The 21,658-nt window shown below is 41.2% G+C and overlaps 1 protein-coding gene and 1 long non-coding RNA gene across 3 annotated transcripts; both read right to left on the bottom strand.

The window, feature by feature from the left end:
• Positions 1-1,609: 1,609 nt before the first annotated feature.
• Positions 1,610-11,691, bottom strand: CBLN2 (cerebellin 2 precursor). 2 transcript variants are annotated; one of them, XM_085571866.1, is made up of 4 exons: positions 11,323-11,649; positions 9,067-9,186; positions 8,633-8,768; positions 1,610-8,202 (listed from the first exon to the last, which is right to left on the bottom strand). In XM_085571866.1, exons 1-4 carry the CDS (start codon positions 11,641-11,643, stop codon positions 8,138-8,140), a joined length of 642 nt encoding a protein of 213 aa, XP_085427992.1. In that variant the 5' UTR covers positions 11,644-11,649; the 3' UTR covers positions 1,610-8,137. The 2 variants fall into 2 exon arrangements, with proteins under 2 accessions (XP_085427992.1, XP_077640691.2); XM_077784565.2 differs by having other exon boundaries at positions 8,200-8,768; positions 11,323-11,691.
• Positions 11,692-11,727: 36 nt separating this feature from the next.
• Positions 11,728-13,184, bottom strand: LOC146768351 (uncharacterized). The gene is made up of 3 exons (XR_014952837.1): positions 13,047-13,184; positions 12,809-12,895; positions 11,728-11,910 (listed from the first exon to the last, which is right to left on the bottom strand). It is a non-coding gene; the product is annotated as an uncharacterized LOC146768351 (long non-coding RNA).
• Between the last annotated feature and the right edge of the window lie 8,474 nt (positions 13,185-21,658).

The raw sequence follows: 21,658 nt of genomic DNA, 5'->3' as shown, positions 1-21,658 counted from the left end.
TGTGGTTGCTTGACCTTGGCTGGATGCCAAGAGCCCACTAAAAGGCTCTATCATTCTCCCTTGTCAGGTGGTCAGGGGAGAGAAAATGAAATAGAAAGAAACCTCATAGTTTGCGATAAGGCTATTTACGAAAGCAAAAGTTAAAGGCTGTGTGTGCACAAGCGAAAAAAACAAAAATTTTATTCTCTACTTCCCATCAGCAAATGATGCTTCTCAGAAGCATGCCTAGTAGTTACTCTGGAAGGCTAATGTTACAAATAACAAATGCGACTTTATTCCTCCTCCTTTTTTTTGCTTTTATATCTGAGCTGATTTAATATGCTTTGGAATATCTTTTTTGTCAGTTTGGGTCAGCTGTCCTGGTTGTATCCCCTCCCAAGGTATTGCCCAACCCCAGCCCTCTGTTGGTGAGGCAGATTGTCAGAGAGAGAGCTGATGCTGCACCAGTGCTACTCAGAAGCAGCCAAAACACTGGTGTGCTATCAAAACCTTTCTAGATATCAATGCAAAGCATAGCACTGTGAGCCCTGCTATGGGGAAATGAACTCTGTCTTAGACAGACCCAATACAGCCTTATTTTCAGAAAATCTGGTGATCAGTGGCATGGTAAGGAAGTCCCTTATGGGTTTAACATGTTAAAGTGCACTTGCAAATCATCTGTCAATTATTTCGTTCAGACATAACCTATGAAGCTCTGAAAAACATTAGTGCACATGTAAAAAGTAAGAAGCAAATGTCTTAGGGAGGATGGAGACATGGAAGTAAATAAGCAAGTCTCTTTTTACTCTCAGGAAAAGTTTTATATACAATACATGCTTTATAATGCATGTGGATTCCATTTTTGTTTTCAAGAGATAAACTACTTCTTGACTGAGGGTAACAGAAATATACAGAAATATTTATAAAATGTTTATCTCACTTTTTATGTGTCCAGTGGTCTGAATTGTACTAACTGCGATCTGATCTCTGATTTCATAGCTCAGTAAAGATAATTTTGTAAATTTTTTTACAGGAATAGCTTAGATATTTGTTATATAATGCATCACTCCATGCTTGAGTGGAACACACTGTGTAATATATCTGCATTGAGACACTGTAATAAACATTATAGTTACAATCACTAATTGCATGGGGATCTTTAATCCCACCTAAACTGCGCATGTATTTTCTTGTAATTTTTTTGCTTGCATGAAAGTTAGAACTCTGGGAAAGTGTTTTGCATACCATGCCTGTCACTTACAGCTATGGTTCTTATATGTACATGCACGTGTCCCAGGATGCTTTTGAGATTTGTATTTGTGCAAAGAATAATTAGCGACTCTTCTGTATTTTTATGAGGGATTATTCCCTTCCTACAGACTGTTCTTTGTCACAAGGTGTTTGTGTTAAAGGATCATGCAGATACTTGAAGATTTCATTTGTTATTTTTAACCAATACCCTAACACCTATACAGAGGGTCTATAATTTTCAAGGTTGTAAAAGGGAAGATTCTCAGTATGCCTGGAATTTTTTTTAAAAAGAGAGATACCAGGTCACTTGGTTGCACAATCATTCAGGGAGAACAGACTGAACGGGATCAAAATATTAACCAAAAATCACAGATTCATATACATATCTCCCACTATTTATTTATTTATCCATAGTTACATTTTTTTCCTTAGTCAGATGGGCTTCTCCTGTCTGGCTTCATAACAGAGGGAGAATAATCTGTGAGCAGCCAACTAAAGCTGTCATAATTTTGTATGAACAAGGTTTTACACAGTTGGAAAAGCATTATTTTAAGAAATACTCAAAAAATTCATCTTCAAAAGCATTTCAAATATGCATGAAAGGGCAACAGAGGGCAAGAGAAGAGAAATTACCTCTTAGGGAGGCACGTGTAGTAGGAATCCTCTTTTTTCTACAGGATATCTTTAGCACAGTTCATGTTGTATAAGAAAACAATAGAGCCATTGCGAAGATACAGAATAATGGATGCTTTCCTTACCCAGGTAAAATAATTAAATAAAACTGGATTTACTTGACAGTTGGGGTTAAAGGACAATTTGATCTAGAGAGATGTAAGTTCTTATAAGAACACATAGCTCTGTAGAAAATTTCAGCTAGGGAAGAAGCCAGCTGTTAGAAGGTCTAGCTATATGCATTTAAACTCCATCCTTAAATAGTCCCAGTCATACTATTACAAACAGGTCTGAGAAAACTCTGCTGCCAGTAACAATAAATAAGAGTTTGAAAGATTATTTTCAAATAATTTCTTCCATATTTTCATTGTCACAAAAGTCTTATGGAGCAACATATGTTCTGTGCTAAGTTATTTCTTTTAGTGAAAAAAGTTGGAGAACTCTTTATCCTTTGTCCACTGTAGTCTCTGTATTCTTAGTTCTAACATGTGACAATGTAATGCATCTCTTTAGACATAAACTAACATAATCAAATTTAAGTCAGCATATAAGGATTACTGTTGCTAAACTAAGTATAGGGACATGTTTGCTTTCAGTTTTAAAGAATATCAAAAGTTTCCCATCTGGTGCCAATAGAAGGACAAACTGAAGCTCGAGCTGTGGCCTCCCTGTATGTCTTTTCAAAGCAATTCCCACACAGCACTAAAGTTTTACTCATCCCAAAAGCTTTCTATAGAACTTGAGGTATTTAAGTCTTTCATTAATAACTGTATGCTTCACTTTGCCCTAATATTACCTAAACTGTGGCAGCCCTCAGACACTGAAATATATACTGCTATTTGCTATTACTCTGGGTAGTCTTATATGTAAGCAAAGATAAACAGTTTTAGGTATAGAATGACAACAAATAAAATAAAAATCAATTTGTTGAGACAATGCTTCAGAGAAAGGAAGGTCAAACTGCAAACTAAAAAAAAAATACCAGCTCTCTCAGTCCATTCCTAGCTAAAATATATTTTACATGCATGTGTATATATTCATATGTATGTGTGCACTTTTGTGTATATTCACACACTGAAAACTAAAAGTATTTAAAAGAATTAATTTTAATTAATTTAATTATATCAGCAGAAATGACAATGTCTCATGATAACTACTAATTACTAATTGATGAACTTAGGTTTTGATTAAATTTATAGCACTGAATTTATCGATATGCTGAGCAAGAGTTTTTTAATACAGCTGATCTCACAAAACAATTTAATTTTTTTTAATTCCCATAGCAAAAATAACACTTTATTACAATGGAAGTAGTATTAATCAGAAAGATTAGTTTAAAAAATTAATTTTGATATTTTATGAAGTTTGAAGCATTTGTCAATAAGACCTGAATTTCTGTTGATGCAGATTATTTTTTTTTTTTGGTGCAGAATTTATAGTCATTATTTGCTTCTCCATGTTTTGCTATGTCATTATTTACACCATCTGTTGTATGTGATCTGCAGGGAACCAGCAAGTTAGGCAACTTTATTTTGCTGACGAATAGCAGAGATGATTCACTAAATAGGTTAAGCTATATGAGCTAAGAAACAGGAGATTTTAGATATACTTGGTATGTAAATTGTATTTTCATTATGACACCCAAATAACATTAAGTACAATTAGTGGTCTTTAGATTTTATTGGCAATAGGAAATAAGAAAAAATATATCATGATTATTTTAGATAAGACCATAAACATGACTAGTTTGGGGACTGATTTAAAATATGCATTCAAAATATATTTGTAGGCCTTTACTTATCAGAAGTATGATTAGTGTTGAAATACCTCAACACCCAAGAATAGTTGTGTTAACTAAAGTTAATTAATAAAGTTAATTAAAATTAATAGTTGTGCAAATTAAAGGTTTGCACTGATTACTGTCACTGATTTTTAAATTAACATAATGGTAGATCATGACCAAATCCAAACCATACAATTCAAGCTCAATGATACTAATGTTTTTCATAAGCTCCACTCACTTGTTATTGAAAACAGTAGATATTTTGGTATATTTATAAGGTGCAGATATCCTGATATATTTTTTGTTAGAGGGGGAACAGAGACTCTGGAAATTGCAACAGGGATTATGATGTGATAACAACTGAAAGAGCTTTCCTGCACATTAAGAGTAGTTTTATACAAAGTAATAAATGTAAATAAATTGATTAGATAACATTCACAGTTGGTGCAAATTCAATGTTAAGAGGCACTCAAATAAAGTTCGTTCATAAGAGGAATGGACTTTACTGAAGTGAGTGAGACAAGCAAGATCAGCCTCTTAGCTGACATGACAACATATTTATTTCAATATGGAACACTTGAATTTTACTGATACTTATATATATGTATCTAAATGCTTGTCTATCATCTAGCCAGCCACTTAGTCTGTGTATAACTACAGTCATCAAAAATTCTCAGGAATTTATAAACTCCAAATGTGATCTAATTAACAGGTGGCCAGGAATCAAAAAGTTTTATTTTAAGCATTCTGACAGGTGAAATCATGTCAAATAAAAGAAGCCACTCTACTAAGAAAATATGTATTTTACAATGTATCATAGTTTACTACCATGTTTAAAAATTTGGCATGACTCCCCATCATACATGACCCTGGAACAATTTTTCAAGACAGTAAGTGGTCCTAAATCTAGAAACTATGCAATGACTCAAAGACATTCCTTGGCCTTTCAACAATATATTAAAAGAGGGTAATTGATTGTATTTAGTTATGTATAACTGCTTAATGATAAGTCACTTCACATGAAAATTAAGTGTAGTAATGACAATGTTATTTGAGTGCTCATTAACACTAGAAAGTTTGCCTGGAACAAAGCAGACTATTAATCATAAGAGCTATTTTTAAACGATGCTACCTGTGACTCTACTTATTCCAAAAACCAATCTCACATTAGAAGTACAAGAAACCACTTTTAGCTATTTCTGAATACATCCACAGTAAACAGGCCCTTTTAGCCTATCTTCTACTTTAACAGATTGTCCAATAAGCAAATTTTGGTCAATAAAAACAAAATGTTCTCTTTAAAAGTTAAAAAAGTCACAGCTGACAAACACAATGTAACTTCTAAACAACTCCTTAGTTTCATGTCCTGTCTCTCTCCTCCTCCCACAGCTCCAGCTTTCAAGATGATGACCAGTAATGAGCTACACCACACATCCATCACACCCACTATCTCAGGGGGAGGTGAGAGCACACAGGCTCTCTGGCAAGACTGTGTTCAAACCATGGATATAAAACTCAGAGGAAGGCAATGATATATGATGGGATTTTATCATCCCTAATACAGCTCCTGGCTTCCACCCTGCCGTAAGTAGACTGAAGAAGTACTAAAAGAGTGAACACCAACAGCACCCGGGTACAGATTGTTCCCTGGAAGGGAAGCAGTCAAACAGACAGTAGATTCATAGTAATATATTACAACTGTTACAAAGCTTGAAAGCTGTTGGAAGGGGTCTTGTGCTATTGCTCCCACGGGATCCAGTCGTTATGGTGCCACTGGTCTACTTCTCTACCACGTGTTTTACACTTCTAACTCTCGTGGTGCCCCTCAACATTAAACTTAAATCAACTCTGAATGGTACCCAAACTATTTATTTATAGAAATTATTTTCTATAAGCCTACTCTTAATGTACTGGGAGGCTCCTTTAATCATTCTGATTTCATAGTTCCTGCAATCTCCAATGCTGTGGTCGTACATTTTTCCCCTCCAACATAAAATATATCATGATATCCACACCTTATGTATACATCAACATTTCTACTATTTCCAATAGCAAGTAGATTGCACGTTCTCAAACCCAGATGCAAAATTAAAAGGGAAAAGGTAATAAATACTGCAAAGAACATGAAAGGAAAAAAAAATTATTGCAATTAGTGTACAATAAGAATTTACTCCACATTGTCCATTTATTTTAACTGTTTATATAAGAGTCCTATCTCTATCGTTTAGCATGAAGGACACAAGAGTAGCAGAGGGAAAGTGGCATTGTATGAGATACCTTCTTTAAAGACAAAAGATTGGCTATCATATAAACATATTTGTTAAAAAACACAGTCAAGATTACTGAGCTTGAATACATGAACTGAGATATTCAGATTATACAGCTTCAATGGCCAAAGAAACTTCCAAGGACAGTTCTAAGGAAAACATTGCTATTGGCCTCATTTAGCTTAGGAGAGAGCCAGAACTAAGATGTCATTGCCTTATTCAAGCCAAATGAACTGAAATAAATTAAAAAACTGAATGTGATTACGGTAGGCAGAATTTTAAAATAAAACTGAGTCATTCTTATTTTAAATTATTTTGACTGAGTATTTTTATTTTAAATTAAAAATATAGTAGAAATTAAAATTTTGGGCACTTGAACCCACCTCAGTTTCTGTTTCCTTGAGTGACACAATCTAGTTGTAAACACAAAAAAGTAGTTTTACAATGTCTACCATTAAGACAACTGTATTTATTGTATTTTAATATAAAAAGGTTGCTGCTGACTCAGGTTTTATTTCATGTACTTAAACTTAGCCCTGTGATATTTTGCAACTAGAAACATTGCAGTCATGCCAAAGCACAAAGAGGAACTAGAAAAATGCAACCCATTAAAAAAACCCAACAACCACAAATCCATTAAGTAACTGGCAAAGTGAAATGGCAAAGCAAACAAACCACATCAATGGTGAAAATGCACAAACATGTTAAATATTAAATTGGCTTATATTTTAGTCATCTGAGGTATATAAGCAACACAGATAAGGGTTTTTTAAGAATATATTACTTTAATTTTGTCCCTTGAATGATAAATTTACAATGAAAATGACATGTCCACCATTATTTTGAAATACAATGTAGTTACCAGCGTTTTCCTGAAAATGCCTTTCCGTTATACTTGCTTGTGGAAGTGGAGTAAATTCGACAAAAATAAATTCTTATGCACATCCACCCTTAGGGGATTCATAGTAAAATGAAACATTTAAAATTCAATAAATGTTGATAAAAATTCTATAAAATAAACATTCCTCCTGGATCTCCTCAAACAAGATTTTCCTCAGCATATTGTCTAGTACACCACTTTAAGAAACCCAAAAACCCCAACAAACAAAAAAAAAAAAACCAACCAACCAAACAAACAAAAAAAAAAAAAAAAAAAACAAAAAAACCTGAAGAAACAGGATCTATTTATTGAGAATGAGGCAAAAGGACACCATTGATAATGGCCTGATATTTTACCTCTTGTTGATTGGGATAATAATTTTCTCAGTGTTCAATATTGATATAAGTCCACTCCTAGAACTGTGTGGCCATTTATGTTGGGAAGAGCAGAGAGGGTGAATATATGCATGGCCAACTTCTGGAGCATTTTTTGATCCTCTGAAGCCCTTCTCCCTCTGAGGCTCCTCTCCCTAAGGCTGTCAAAGATGCTTGTGTCTACTCCTCCAATACTTGTCTCAGACACCTCAAGTGGAGATGGTTTTATTTAATTTGGAAGAGGAAAAATTTGCTCTGCTATCTCTCTGCACTCCCACAATGAATACTCAAGCATTAGTGGACAAATATATCAAATAAATATCAGGAAAAACCACCCAAAATATGGTAATGAAAAGAAAGTATATATTTTATGGTATGGTCAGGAAGATATTCAAAGCCTCCACTGCTGCTTCTAGAAATGTCAGGGCAATTGAGAAATGTCAGTTCCTTTACTGGTTTCCAGATTGCAATTGAAGGATCATGTAGCTCTCTCGTTCTTTCTCTCTCTTTCTCTCTCTCTAAATAGGTCTATAAAGATCAGCTGGAAAGTGCAGACAGAATTGTTCACTGGTTAGCTTTACTTGGAGCTACAGGGTATATATGTGCTTTGTTTTGCCTTATTGATCAATCTAGCTTATATTTTTAGCACACACAAACAAAAATCAGGAAAAATAAAAAGTTGATGAAAAACACGAACAATACAAATAAGGTTCCAATCGTGCAAATTTTGCTTCACTGGATAAAGCACTTCTTGACACAGTAATGTCCAGAATCCCCCTCCCCCAGAAAAATACAGGACTGAGACTGAAGCCATTCTTTTTTTTTTTCCTTTTTTTTTTCTTTTCTTTTTTTTTTTTTTTTCTTTTTTTCCTTAAGGCTATACAACACAAAGAAATAAAGCATGGAAGAACACCTCATTGGGCTGAACACTTCATTCTTCTGGCTCTGGAGTGAGCCTTTGACAAAGTAATTTTGTGGTCCGAGTTATTTGTTTCATCGGGACAACAACGAGAGAAAGAAAAAGAGGTAAAAATGAAAGAGAGATAAAAATAAAAACAATAAGAAAGTCAATGATCCCAACAATAAAATCCAAAATTGACTTTACAATCACAGGTACAAATTGCTCAGGTCGATAATTTCATTTCTCCTAAAGATCACTGTCGTCTAAAACTAATTAGAGGCGCAGGTTCCAAGGAATTGTCAATATTCAAAGCAAATGTTGGAGTTTAGAAGGTTATCATTCTTCTACCGTGACAGTCTGACGGGGTGACTGAAAATACTGTCATGTGCTGTCAAGTTCAGGGTGTCATTAACAATTGAATCCTTGCTCCGGCTCATGGATCTGTCTCCTATTTGGCCTTCTTTTATAGTGGAAAGACTAAGAAGCCAGAAAAGGTTGAATATTTCCACCCTCCCATGAGGTTACCCCTTTCCAGTTTGAGATGCACTTTGTCTTCTCTTTCCATGAGGAGCAAAACCCCATTGCTGGCTGCTTCTCTGGTGACGTCCTGATCCCCTGCAAAAGCTGAAATCACTGGGTAGCCGTTTTGCATTAAACTTACCTAAAAAAGTGCAAAGAGACAGAATCTGAGTTTTCTCAATACTCTCAATGGCTTTTTTTGCCCTGTGCACATCACAAAACTTTTGTACAGGTCAGAATCTAGGTTGAATTAAGATAAGGAAACAGGCAATATGTGATTTCTGTCATGTATATAGACCCTTTAAAAATAACCCATAATCTCATTCTTCAACTTCTGCAGTTTTTTTAAATATTAGTCTAGAAATGAGCATTTGAAGAAAAAAAAAAAAAAGAAAAGAAAATTAAAGGAAAGACAGCATCTTTTTTCAATTACAACCCACCTGGATGGTTTGTCTGTTATAGACCTTGACCACGTGGAAACTGAAACTATATATCCCTTTTCTTGGTGCTACAAATATACTGGAAGTAAGATCAAAATGGTTGCCAATATTAACTAATACCTGGAATATAAACAAATAAAAGAGAACAAAGAAAAGGAGAGAGAGAGAGAGAGAGAAATCAGAGAAATCAGACTCCACCTTAGGGAAACACCAGCAAAAATCTGACATGAGCTCAATGACCAACATAAAGCATAGTCAAAATGGCATTTGCAGCACAAGTGCATGGCAGGGGAATGGAATCAAGTTGCAGAGGCACTTAAAAGGCATCATAGTTAATAAAGCAATTTAGTTACACAAAAATTATCTCCAAAGCATGTCAGATGAAGTGCAAATGTCCACACTGAGCTGTCAATAAAGCAAAGGTGGCAGAAGGAGGAGGAGGAGGAGTGTGAAATGGAGGGAAGGAGGGAGGGAAAAAAAAGTAGGAAAAAAATACCAAAAGTCATTATCTCATAATAGAAATGTATGGTTTTTAGATAGCACTACTGAAATCAGGGCTGGTCTCGAGTTGAACTAAAACTGCACTGCAGAGAGGGGCAAAGGAGGAGAGACGGCGCTCAGCAACAGCAACATCTGCCGGCTCATGTCTCTCTGTCCCTCTGGAGGGCTGTGCCACTTGGCCCACACACGCTCCTCAGGAGGCTCGGATGGGCCTTTTCCTCCATCCGGGCAATAACATTAATTTGTCATACATTTCAATTTTTTTTTTTTTTTAAACAAAACAAAACAAAAAAGAAAAAAAAAATGAAGAGTTGAGCACGCCGCCAGATGTGCAAAGCCCCGTTCGGAAGCGGCGGCCGCACCCTGCCGATCCCGCCGATCTGACGGGGCCCTGGCTTTGGTTCAAAAGGCACCAGAAGGCTCGGGCGGAGGGCTGAGAACCTGCGGGTCGGTGGCGATGCCGTCCGGCGTGCGGGTGTGCCCGAGCCGGCCGCTCCGCCGTGCCCACCCCCGGGACACACCCGTCACGCTCAGTTTGCTGGCTAAAATTCTGCTTTAATGAAAAAATACGAAGCAGGAGAAAAAAAAAAAAAAACAAAACACCATTCCCCCCCTCCCACCCTCCACATCCCAAGCCTTTCCTCCCAAACAGCCAAAGTCTATATCTTCCCTCAAAAAAGGAACAAAAAAATTAATTAAAAAACCTTATTGAGGGAGTGCCGAGAAAATGTCTTCAAACTCCCAGGAACTGCACATTGCCGGGTAAAGCGTCTAAAATATGCTATATATTTAGCAAGTTGGGGGTTTGATTTTTGTTTTGTTTTTTTTTTTCCTCTACTGATCTGATTTTATGAGATCTTGTATGCAACTAATGCCTGTGCAAACCCATTAAGAGGAACAGGTAGACAGATAAATGACAACCAGACAGGTAAAAAAACCAAACAAATAACCCAAGAAACCAAAAAATAAACAAGTCCAAAGAAAACAGTCTGGTATGCTAATTTTGGCTGACTCTTCAATACTACTTCAGGAGTCAGAGGCGGTAGGAAAAAAGGAAATTTCACCGCAAAAATAAAGTGGATGGACGGGGTTTTGTCTCCAGGAGGGAAGCGGTGCGACGAGGCAGGGGCACGGGGCAGGACAAGCAGGCAGGGCTAGGGCTGTTCGCTGCTCTGCCCGGCGTACGCCGTGCGGGATAACACCATTCCGATATAGCCCGCCGGGGACACCGTTTGCCTCGTCCGATAACGCGGGAAACACCCTCTTCTTCCTCATCCCTCCCTCCCTCTGAGAGATGCTGTGACATTGCCAAATGCGCTCCGAACAGGCAGATCCGGCGACTCCTCATCGGTACCTCTCTGAATTCGCACAGAAGGAGGGATGTACGCCCTTCCCCCGAGTCGCTCCTGGCTGGCCGAGGCAATCCTTGGCCGCAAGGCGCCCCCGCACGCGTCCGAGGCACAGACTTTCACGTTAAAGCTGTCTCCGTCCTAGCGATTGTGACCGGACAAGAAGCCAGCGTGCTCACCCCCGGTACCACCCTAGGAAAGCCCTGCAGCTACCTGAAAGAACTTTCCGAAGTCTTTCTGGGCCGTTGAGACGTGAAGTTGCTATTGAGCGGGTGGGTCGGGATTAACAGATGGAGCGGGAACCAGGAGGAGAATACGCGTGCAGCCAGGGGGAGGCAGGGGCGGGGGATGCCCGCGCAAGGCGCGGGGACAAGGGGTAGCGAAGGCGAAGCAGGCAGCGCCTGACCTGGTCGAAGTAGATGGTCATGGTGCGGTTGCTCATCTCGGAGGGCTCGTGGTTGGTGCTGCGGGTGGCCGAGAAGGCCACCTTGGCGCTGCCCGAGCGCACCGAGATCCCCAGGGAGGAGGTGATGGCGCCGTCGGCCGAGGGGCTGGAGTCGCAGACCACCAGGCACTTTCCCTCCAGGACGATGGGCTCCGTGTCGTTCTGCGCCCGCACCGGGCACCCGGCGGGCAGCAGCAGCAGCAGCAGCGGCAGCGCCGCCGCCAGGCAGCAGGAGCAGCCGCCCGCCGGCTCCGGCAGCGCCCCCCGCCGCCGCCGCCCCATGCCCGGCGCCGGACCGCCGCCGCCGCCGCTCCGGATCGCCGCCGACATGCGGGCGCCCCGCGCCGCCGCCGCGGGCGGGCGGCCGCGGGGAGGCGGAGGGGGCTGCGCGCCTGCTGCCGCCGCGGCGCCCTGCGGCCAGCGCTCTGCGGGACGGCGGCTGGGCAGCGGCGGCTGCGGCCGCGCCTTCCTCCCCTTCTTCTCCTCCTCCGCCTCCTCCTCTGCGCGGGGCGAAGGAGCCTTCTCAGAGGGCGGGCGGCACGCAGCAGCCTGCCAAGGGGAAAGGCGGCAGTGAAGCACAGCAGCGGGCAGCTGGGAGCCGGCACCACGCCGCCCGGCGGGCTCCCCCTCCCCGCCCCCGGCGCCTCAGGGAGTACAACAGGTCTGGGAGATACCTGGCTGCCCGGTGTTCCCTCTTTCTCCCGTTCCCCAGCAGCCTGCCGTAATCCCAGCGGGGAGGAGGGGACAGCGCTGCATCCCCAAACCCCCGGCGGAGCATTCTGCGGCTGCCTCGGGCCGTCCCTTTCCTGACCCACAACAAATGGGATCTCCAAAACCCGGCTCCATTTCTTCCCACAGCCCCACTATTAACTACATCTGCGAGCCTGGTTTGTGCCCATCTCCTAACGCCCCGGACACAACGGAAGGAAATTTTATTCTTGTTATAAGTAACGCGCCTTCTCTCCCCTCGATGGAGCTGCTTCGCTATCTGTAGAGTTCGCTGGCAGCCGGGGCGCCCCGAACCCCCCACTCCCGCCCTGGCCGGGCTCTGGAAGCCGCCGCTGCCCTCTCCCCGCCTGCGGGCTGCCGCGCTCGGGCACCGATTTGTACTTCCCAACCTTCTGTGCCCCAGGCCAGGCTACCACCACTGCTGCCGACCCCGGCGACTCCCTAAAGTCGCGAGAAGGAGGCTGGCTTAGATATCCCCCGGTTCCCAGCCCGGCATGCACACATATCGCAGGAGTCAAAGCCTCACCCGGCTTCTCCCTCTGAAGTTGCATCTCAGTTTTTCCCGTTCACCAGAACACCCGGTGATCTCGCTCCTGGGAGATCGCCCCTACGCTTCCACAGAGGCATCTCTACCTAGCCCCGCACCTTACTCTTGCTATCATTTAAAATGATATTTTGCAAAAAGAACAGCCGGCGGGGACGAGAACGGCTTTTTTACCTGGGAGGTCCATGACGGGAGAGGCGGGTTGGCTAGATAGCTCGTCCGTGAACTTGTATAGCTTAGAGAAAATGAGCCGAGATTGCGCTGGCAGAAAGAAAAGGAAACAGGAGTCGCCTCTTTCTCTCCCGCCCATTGCCAATAATCATCCCCCTCCCGCCAGCCGCTACCACCACCACCCCTCTTCCTCCCTCCTCCCCTCTTCCCCGGCACACACACGCACACACACAACACGCACAGGCACCCGACAGAGATTCAGACACCGGGACCAGAGATGAGCGCTGCCACGGCAGCGCCGGCAATGCTGCACCCCAGTCCTTGCCCCGGCCAGGCACCCCTGCGCCTTGGAGCCGCACCCCGACACATCGCGAGCAGCAGCGACAAGCCGCGATGTTCCCACTGGGACGGCCTCTCCGGTGTCACCGGAGGCAGGGAAGAGCCGTGCCGCCTCGCCCGCCCCCCCAACCCCCCCCCCCCCCCCCGCCATTATTTCTACTTGAACCCGTCGTGCTAGGACGCCCCTGCTCCAACATGCCACCGGCACATTAGCGCTCACCGGACGCCGCTGCGGCCGAACCACGCAGCATCACTTACTGGGAGCTTTTTGGAATTCACAGACTTTGATTCTGACAATAATAATCACTAATAAAGACATGTTGCTCGGGGCACTTCGGGCCGTAAGGCTGCGCCCCGCACACCGCAAGGCCCCATTCCCACGCTCGTACCTGCACACTCGACGCCCAAAGTGCGGCAGCGTCTCCCTCTTTATTAATATATTTCTTCCCGGGGGGTCCTGATTCCCGGCCCGCTCCCAGACCCACTCCGGAACTGGGACCCGTTCCCTGACCCACTTCAGGACTCTGGGACTTTCTCTCTGACCCACTTCCGAATGGAACCCGTTCCCAAGCCCGCTCCCGTCCCAGGGCTCGCTCCTGGCCCGTCCCGGCCGCTCTCCCGACCCCGGTTCCCGATCTCTCTCCCGGCCCCGCTCCCGCTCCCGGTCCCACCCGCGGCTCCGCTCCAAGTGCGGTCGCGAGGCGCCACCTGGCGGCTCCGCGGGGCGGGCCCGGGGCTGCGAGGGATAGAGGGAGCGGGGAGGGAGAGAGGGAGCAGGGAGGGACAGAGGGAGCAGGGAGGGAGAGAGGGAGCAGGGAGGGACAGGGGGAGCGGGGAGGGACAGGGGGAGCAGGGAGGGACAGGGGGAGCAGGGAGGGAGAGAGGGAGCAGGGAGGGACAGGGGGAGCAGGGAGGGACAGGGGGAGCAGGGAGGGACAGAGGGAGCAGGGAGGGACAGGGGGAGCAGGGAGGGAGAGAGGGAGCAGGGAGGGACAGAGGGAGCAGGGAGGGACAGGGGGAGCGGGGAGAGAGAGAGGGAGCAGGGAGGGACAGGGGGAGCAAGGAGGGACAGAGGGAGCAGGGAGGGAGAGAGGGAGCAGGGAGGGAGAGAGGGAGCAGGGAGGGACAGGGGGAGCAGGGAGGGACAGAGGGAGCAGGGAGGGTCGCACCTCGGCAGGGGATGGGAGAAGGGAAATTCCCAAAGGGCAGAATGTCCGCCTGAGGAGCTGAGTGGCCGCCCCCTCCGGCTGCAGCAGGGTCTGGGTGAGCTGGGCTCCTAGGTCGCCCCTGCCTTGCGGGGCGGTAGCGATGATGTCTGTCACAGCCAAGGTTATCACCAGATGTTGCTGGCTGCAAATGTTTCATGCTCCCCAGCTCGTGGGGCTGCTGCTGAGAGGTTATCAGCAATGCGAGGGAGGGTAAGGCAGAGCTCTGGCAATGCAGTTTTGAGAAACACCATTGCATTTTGACGCATTTATCTCAATTGCAAACTGGGTTTCTCATTTCATATGGCGTTTTCCTAGAGATCCTGAAACTTAGACTTCAGCATCTGGAAGGAACTTACCAGAAAACCGTGTTTATATCTAAACATCCGATATGGAGAAAATTTGCAGATGTATGTCAACAGTAAAATTACAATCTCTTCTGTGAATGAGCACTCCTCTGCTTCAATATTCTGCTTTAAGCAGAAGCACGGAACCCCTGAGGGTGTCTGCCTGGTGATTTGCACCGAGAAATTAATCATGCCCTGAAATTACAGCTAAGCAGTGTGCAGGGAATTCCTAACCTATAGCTCCTTATTTCAAATGAGAAATTTATGCTAAGCCTGAAATACTCGTGTTTAATGGTCTTTTTTCTGAGTTCAAGCACAGAGCTATGAGAGTAGAAAGCTGAAAAGTCTAGTGCATTAAAATTATCAGAAATCAGAGCAGGAACAAGTCTATGGCTGTAAGGCACCACCTATTCTGCAAGACAGTGGAAAGAACCACAGAAATTCCTTTAGAAGAGATTGAAACTCAATCTTACCTGTCTCTGGTACACTAGGGAGCTGCTATTATTTCTCTTTAGATCACAGTACTCATTGATTATGACTGTGTTGTATAAATGAGGAATGAAAGCAGAGCCAAAGGATTTGTACTTTGTTCTCTATGACTTAGAACATAAGGCCTGGTGCTGAGGGAATGATGGCATGTTATCAGTTCTACCTGCAACTTTCAAGGAAGCTGAGCATAAGAACTAAAGGGAATTGAAAAGCCATTAAATCCAATGTGCACCCACAGGAAAAAAAAAAGAAATTAAATCTTGCCCTTTTTAGTACAAGAAATGGATCCCAAATGTATAGAAACTCCCTTCTTCTTAGATAGGTAACTAATAAAAGACCTGTAAGTAAAAATCATTGCAGTATGAATAGAGGTAGATGATAAATACAAGTAAATATAAGTAAATATAATAAAATATCAAATTATATGACATTTACAGTGTTTATTAGAAAACAGTTCTGTGCATTACTTCTAATTAAATATTATCCTTAATGGAATAAAACTGCAGCCTTCATGGAGGTATGTAGCTGGTGGATTTACTTAAGCATTTTTCTATTTTTGTTTTTTAGCTGGAAGGTTGAAAATATAGAATATTAAATTATTAATGTCAGAAAATGCACCTCAGTTATAATGTGACTTCAGAAAGTATAGCTTCTAAAGTAAATTAGCAGTTAAGTTATCAATAAAGTTCTCTTTCTTGAGTCCAAAACGTTGGTTGTAGTTGGGAAAGAATAGTGTGTAATCAAGCTCATGTCATTTTTCATCACTTTGCCAAGAATACAAACATTTCTACCAGGGGTGTGTTGAATTTGATGGTGTGGAAGTTACACAAGAAATAAAACTGTTCATTTCTTTGGAACCATTCCTAAGCTAGCCCTCACCTTGAACTCATTTAATCCAACAGCTTCAAGGAGAAAAGCTTTTTGTCTTATCTACTAAATCAAGTTATCAACAGAAAAGTATTTTGATCAGTGCCTCCCAAGTGTTTCCCATACATTATTTACAATAATGGCAAACAAAATAAGACACTCCTTTCCAAAAGAAAATGCTGTATGACTTTTCCTGAAATTATTTCACAGATATTTGCATATTTCACAGATGTTTACATATACATAAACAGAGAAAGAAGAAATATTCATTTAATGTGAATATTTATTTTATCTACCTGAAATATTAGAACAAATTTGTAGCAGGGACACAAAACACTTCCATGGTCAGCCAAGGTGATGGTTTCTGGGTCCTCTACTACAAACCAGGACAATTTATCAAAGGCGTTACCATTTAAATGGCTAAACTGCGTCTTCATGGATTACTTGGCCTTTAAAAAACAATTTTACTGTAAATTGTAACAAATGGGATTTAAAATATCTGATCATTTTTTCATGCAAGCATGCCTTTGAAATATAATCTGATGGTAGGGAAAGCTCAGCCTTCTGTCCCTACCCAGTGATGACCTCCGTATTAACCACAAGTTGTTGGTGAACCAACTGAGGTATCTCCACCCTCTGTGAGAGCAATCCTTGTGCTAAATTCAGCTGTCAGCATGATTAAACGAATGTTTTGTAAATTCAAATAGATGTTTAATTCTCTATTCTATTGGGACTCCAGGGCTTACTACCTTATAGCTGTCAGCTATGGCCAGGAATATATAACTCCCTGTTGATAAAATGCACAACATTCTCAAGTATAAGGAATATAGAAAAAAATTACATAATAAATTAGAATTCATTCACAGAGATACTTAAACTTGTTTTCTAGTCCTCGAGTTTTAGTGTTTCACACATCAACCAAGGCAGTTAGGATTTTTCCCCGCATATGAAAATTCACCATAAGTTTTGATCAGGTGACAATTCTCAAGTGCAAAGGTTTTCCCTTCATTGGAAGGTGAGGAAAATGGAGGATGGATGGAGGAATTTACCCGCTCTCATAAAGAACATAATGTCTGATATAATTTCAGGAATATCTTCATAAGATTTTACACATTGAAAGGAGTGTAATTCTCAAGAACATTTGGTTCATGTAAAAATATCAGAACAACCCTAACATCATGTTTTGACTCTGTCATCAGCCTCTCTGACCAAAACATTTTTGAGTCATTCAGGTTTGCTTGGGAAAACTTCAAGATGGAGATGTCATATCATCAAACAAAAAGTGTTGCAAATGGCACTTTTCCCCCCTAAATATATACAAATTAGAAATGTTCAGACAATATGCAACACTCACCAATGTGTTCTGCAGGTTCAACTCTTGTGCTCAGTTTTCAAAGTTTGGTGCATCCGCAGAGAAAACAATTTACAGGGATGTGGAGCAGCTCTGCTTCCTTCTTCACAGAGCTTTTAAGCAGATAAATGATGACAGCAACCCAGCGTGCCTTTCAAAGACTGCAAATTTTTTTGTCTAAAAAAGAAAAGGCATTTGTGAGATATGTTTACCACAACAACAGCCAGACACTGGGCTTGGAAAGCACAAATAATTTTTTTTTCTTTTATACATAACACTGAACATTGCTTGTGTGCCTAGGTTTTGGACACTTTTCACTCATACAAACTCACAACTTGACCTTATAAATAAACCCATATTTTAAAAATGTAGCTCCTAGCTAACAGAAGTAAAGACCTTATTTATTCTCTTTCATTTGCAAAAATTTATGTGGCCATCCAATATCCCCTCTCTGAGCTTCTAAACTGAGTTCAGAGACTGAAGAGTTTACATTAAATTTATAATGAAAACATTGCTATAAACATAGCGTGATCTCAAGTTTCATTACAAGAGATCCCTTAGGGCTCATAGCCAATATATACAAACTTCAAAGAAGTTAATATATGTTAGGTAATAGCTATCTATCCATCTAGCTAGCTATCTAAGCTATCTAGCTAGCTAATAGTATCTTACAGATATTACCTTACTTAATTATATATATATATATATATATATATATATATATATATATATATATAAAAGATAGTATAGATATATATATTAGGTACATACATATATTGTGTGTTAATAACGTGTGACAGTTGGGAAGAACTGGTGGTGTTAAACTGTATTTTTGTATCGATTTTCTTGCTGCAGGTGAGATGCTGCTATACAATGTCACACAAATGTGAAATTCAAGAGATGCAGACTATGTATTTTTAGAAGAGAAAATCTTGAAATAGGACTTTGAAATACAAAAAAGAAATGCCACAGACTTCAACTGCTTTACTTAGTTCATTGCTTCACTTGTTCATTCAGCTAGATTTCAAAGAAGGCCTTCCAGTTATAATTGGAAAACAAAGTTATACTGAATTACATATTTTTAATGATTCATGATAATTTGTATTAGCAGAGAAGACCTTGGCATTTCTGAAAATGATCCAAAGAAATAAAAATACATGGCATAGATGGAAGATCACACTATTAATGATTTCATTAGTTAGTTCTGAGCATAATTTCAGAATGCAAATCAGGTTTGAAAGTAACACTGTAGAAGTCAGTCTCATTAATGACATACATGGAAGGAAATCTATAACTCTATAATTTATATATTTTTTCTTGTTTTTTTTTTAATTATCCTTTAAAGATTCATACTTTTATTTTTACAAAGCAACTGCTTTGCAAACAGTCTCTTGTACATTGCTCCAAGTTTTGCACTCACAAAGTAGGAATACAAAAAAAGCTACCTGCTATAGAAATCTTAGCCATTATAAAGAGCTGTGACCATCCTGGTAGGGAGCAAAACTGGTTGAGTCCTTTTAAAATTAATTTTTCTTCTGAAATAAATCTATCTCCATCTTCAGAGAATTGGAACAGATGTATTTTCTCACTTTTATGTGCTAATTCCAACTCAGCACATGGTTGCTGAGAACTCTGATGACATTTGAGGGACCCAAAAGATTTGAGTCTTAGTTTCCCTCACTGAAATTAATGAAGAAAATTTCTGGTTGTTGTTAACTTACGCATGTATTTCTTTCAGTTTTTATTTGTATTAGTTTTTGTCTTTTTCTTTTTCCTCAATCATAGCTCTTAATTTGCACTAATAATTAGACTAATATGCCACTGAGATTTTTTGTCACACATTTTTTTGAGTATCTGTCTGTGAATCTGTCTTGAAATGGGAAAGACTGGAGTTCCTCATCCAAAGAACACTTACAATTCAATCCCAACCCACAAAAATGGTATTTCATCTAAGGTGGGTGTAGAGAAAATCCAAAGTAGTCCATGTCTGTTGAAATGTTGTCTAGGATGCAGAAAGATTTACATCCATCTAAGGAGGTCACATCCTTGATCTGATTTCCAGACACCTCACTTCAGTCTCAGCTCTCTCTTGCTGTGTGTTTCAGCTCTACCACTTATGACAAAATTTCACACTGCTTTAGCTTTCTCAGGTCTGTGGAGACTTTTGTTCTTGCCTCATCTGAAGGTCCTGAATACAGTCCTGAATAGCAATCTTTGTATCTTTTGAAAGCCCCAGGAAACTTATAGCCAGTGCAGATCCCATCACTCTGCATCAGTACAGCAGTACAGAAGAATCTAAATTCTTCTCTTCCAAAGTCTAAGGCTTTTATCAAAAGAAAGGTTTAGCTACCTTAACTACAGCAATAGCCTCACAAACCAGGGTGATGCAGGCAATGGTAGCTCTCCACTACCTTTAAGCATTAGCACTATGAAGTATGACCGATCCCATTCATCTCAGTGACCACTAAACTGGGTGCCCCTGAAAGCACGTGTGACATGTCACTTCTTCAGTCCTCACCAAAGCAAGTAGGAAAGGAGGTGAAACATTATCTGTGGAACATTTGCACAGTCCACTGTGAAGCAAAGCTCATTTGAGCTGGATAAGGGCATTTGGGAACAACAGTATTTGTCTCTTCTTACAATCAGGAACTCAAAGCCAGAATCCATTTAATGTCACATTCTCAAGGGAGCAGAGAGGTGAAGGCACTGAGGTGAAGCTGACATATTTGATGTCAAGGTCTTGAGAACCAGGCCCGCGGGTATGAAAAAGAGTATCTGGATAGTTATCAGTTTTACCTTTAACAGCTTCATTGGAAGAAGAACTGAAAATTAATTTTTTATGCTGAGCTGAACCTTGGACATATATTACTGTTTATACATACCCTGTTCTCCTAGGAAGTATTGCAACAGGTGAGAGATATATTTATGCAAAGTTGTTGCACTATTTTGAAGGATCTTTACATATGTTTGTACCATACCTCTGGGAAACCACATGCATTTCTGATCAGATAATTTGATTTATCCAGAATTCTCAGGGTAGCAGACACAGGTCATTTTTCATGGTAAACGCTCATACAGTCTGATTCATACCTGTCCCAAATACTGAACACCCAACATGCATTATTGCATGTGACTGCATAGAAAAATAGCGGTGCCTGAAGGCACAGACAAAAAGAGATGACAGAGAAGAAGTCGTTCCCATTACCTTGTATTTCTCCTTCCAGGGAAAACTTGAAACGTTTAGTATAGAAAGAAAATGCACTAAATTTCAGACATTTGCATTAGGATCTTTGAGGCAGACATAGCATCTCCAATTCTAATACTGAGGCCTTCACAAGGGATTTCACATCTGAAGTTTTTTCATTGCATTGAACTGAATGACACTAAATCCAATTTAAAATAAATGATGAGCCAGAACTCTGATACACCTTTGCCAAATACAAGAATGATATGTATTGTAAAAACAAAATAAAATTCACATTGCAAATAATTCCTTTACATTGCAGTATATATATAGATATATATATAAATATACACTATATTTATCTTAGAGAAATTAATGTGCAGAGAGCCTGAACAGAGGCCCACAAAGGCTTAGTCTGTATTTTACTCGAGGTACATGAGCAGTCCCACTGTGCTTTGCTCTTTGTGTACATAAACCTTTGTAGTCCTGGAGCCACAGCACAGGAGGCAAAAAATACCAAAAGCATTTCATAGCATTTCTTTTCATGACTTTGTACTTGTGATGCTCTTGAATCAGTATCATTATTACTTTATTGTGTTTTGTCATTGTGGTGACACAAAGGATTTTAGTGCAACTCTGTAGAGACTGTTGTGCCACAGTAGCGTGTTTCAGTGTCAGTTCTGTTCTGTTTAAAGGCAGAAACAGATTCTGGAGGTGGGATTTGTAATGGCCACAAAGCATCTGGCATCTTTGTAACTGTCCCTTCTCAAAACCAAGGAAAATTCCTTGATCTCTTTTACAGCTCTGATTAAACGCTGCATGTGCCAATGAAAGATGTGTTTAAAGCTACTTACCTTTTTAAGCTACAGTGTTTTATCTGTGTAGAATTTTCCAATAAAAGGGGATAGGGGCAATGACTTTAAGCTAAAAAAGGGCAGGGTTATGTTAGATATAAGGAAGAAATTCTTTACTGTGAGGGTGATGAAGCACTGGAACAGGCTGTCCAGAGTAGCTGTGAATGCCCCATCCCCATGAAAATGTTCAAGGTCATGTTTGTTGACGAAGATGAAA

The sequence above is a fragment of the Lonchura striata genome, chromosome 2, assembly GCF_050655825.1.
Source record: "Lonchura striata isolate lonStrDom1 chromosome 2, ASM5065582v1, whole genome shotgun sequence".
NCBI classification, from domain to species: domain Eukaryota; kingdom Metazoa; phylum Chordata; class Aves; order Passeriformes; family Estrildidae; genus Lonchura; species Lonchura striata.
The sequence above is the reverse complement of the archived record's forward strand: the minus strand, read 5'-3'. Positions and strand labels throughout refer to the sequence as shown.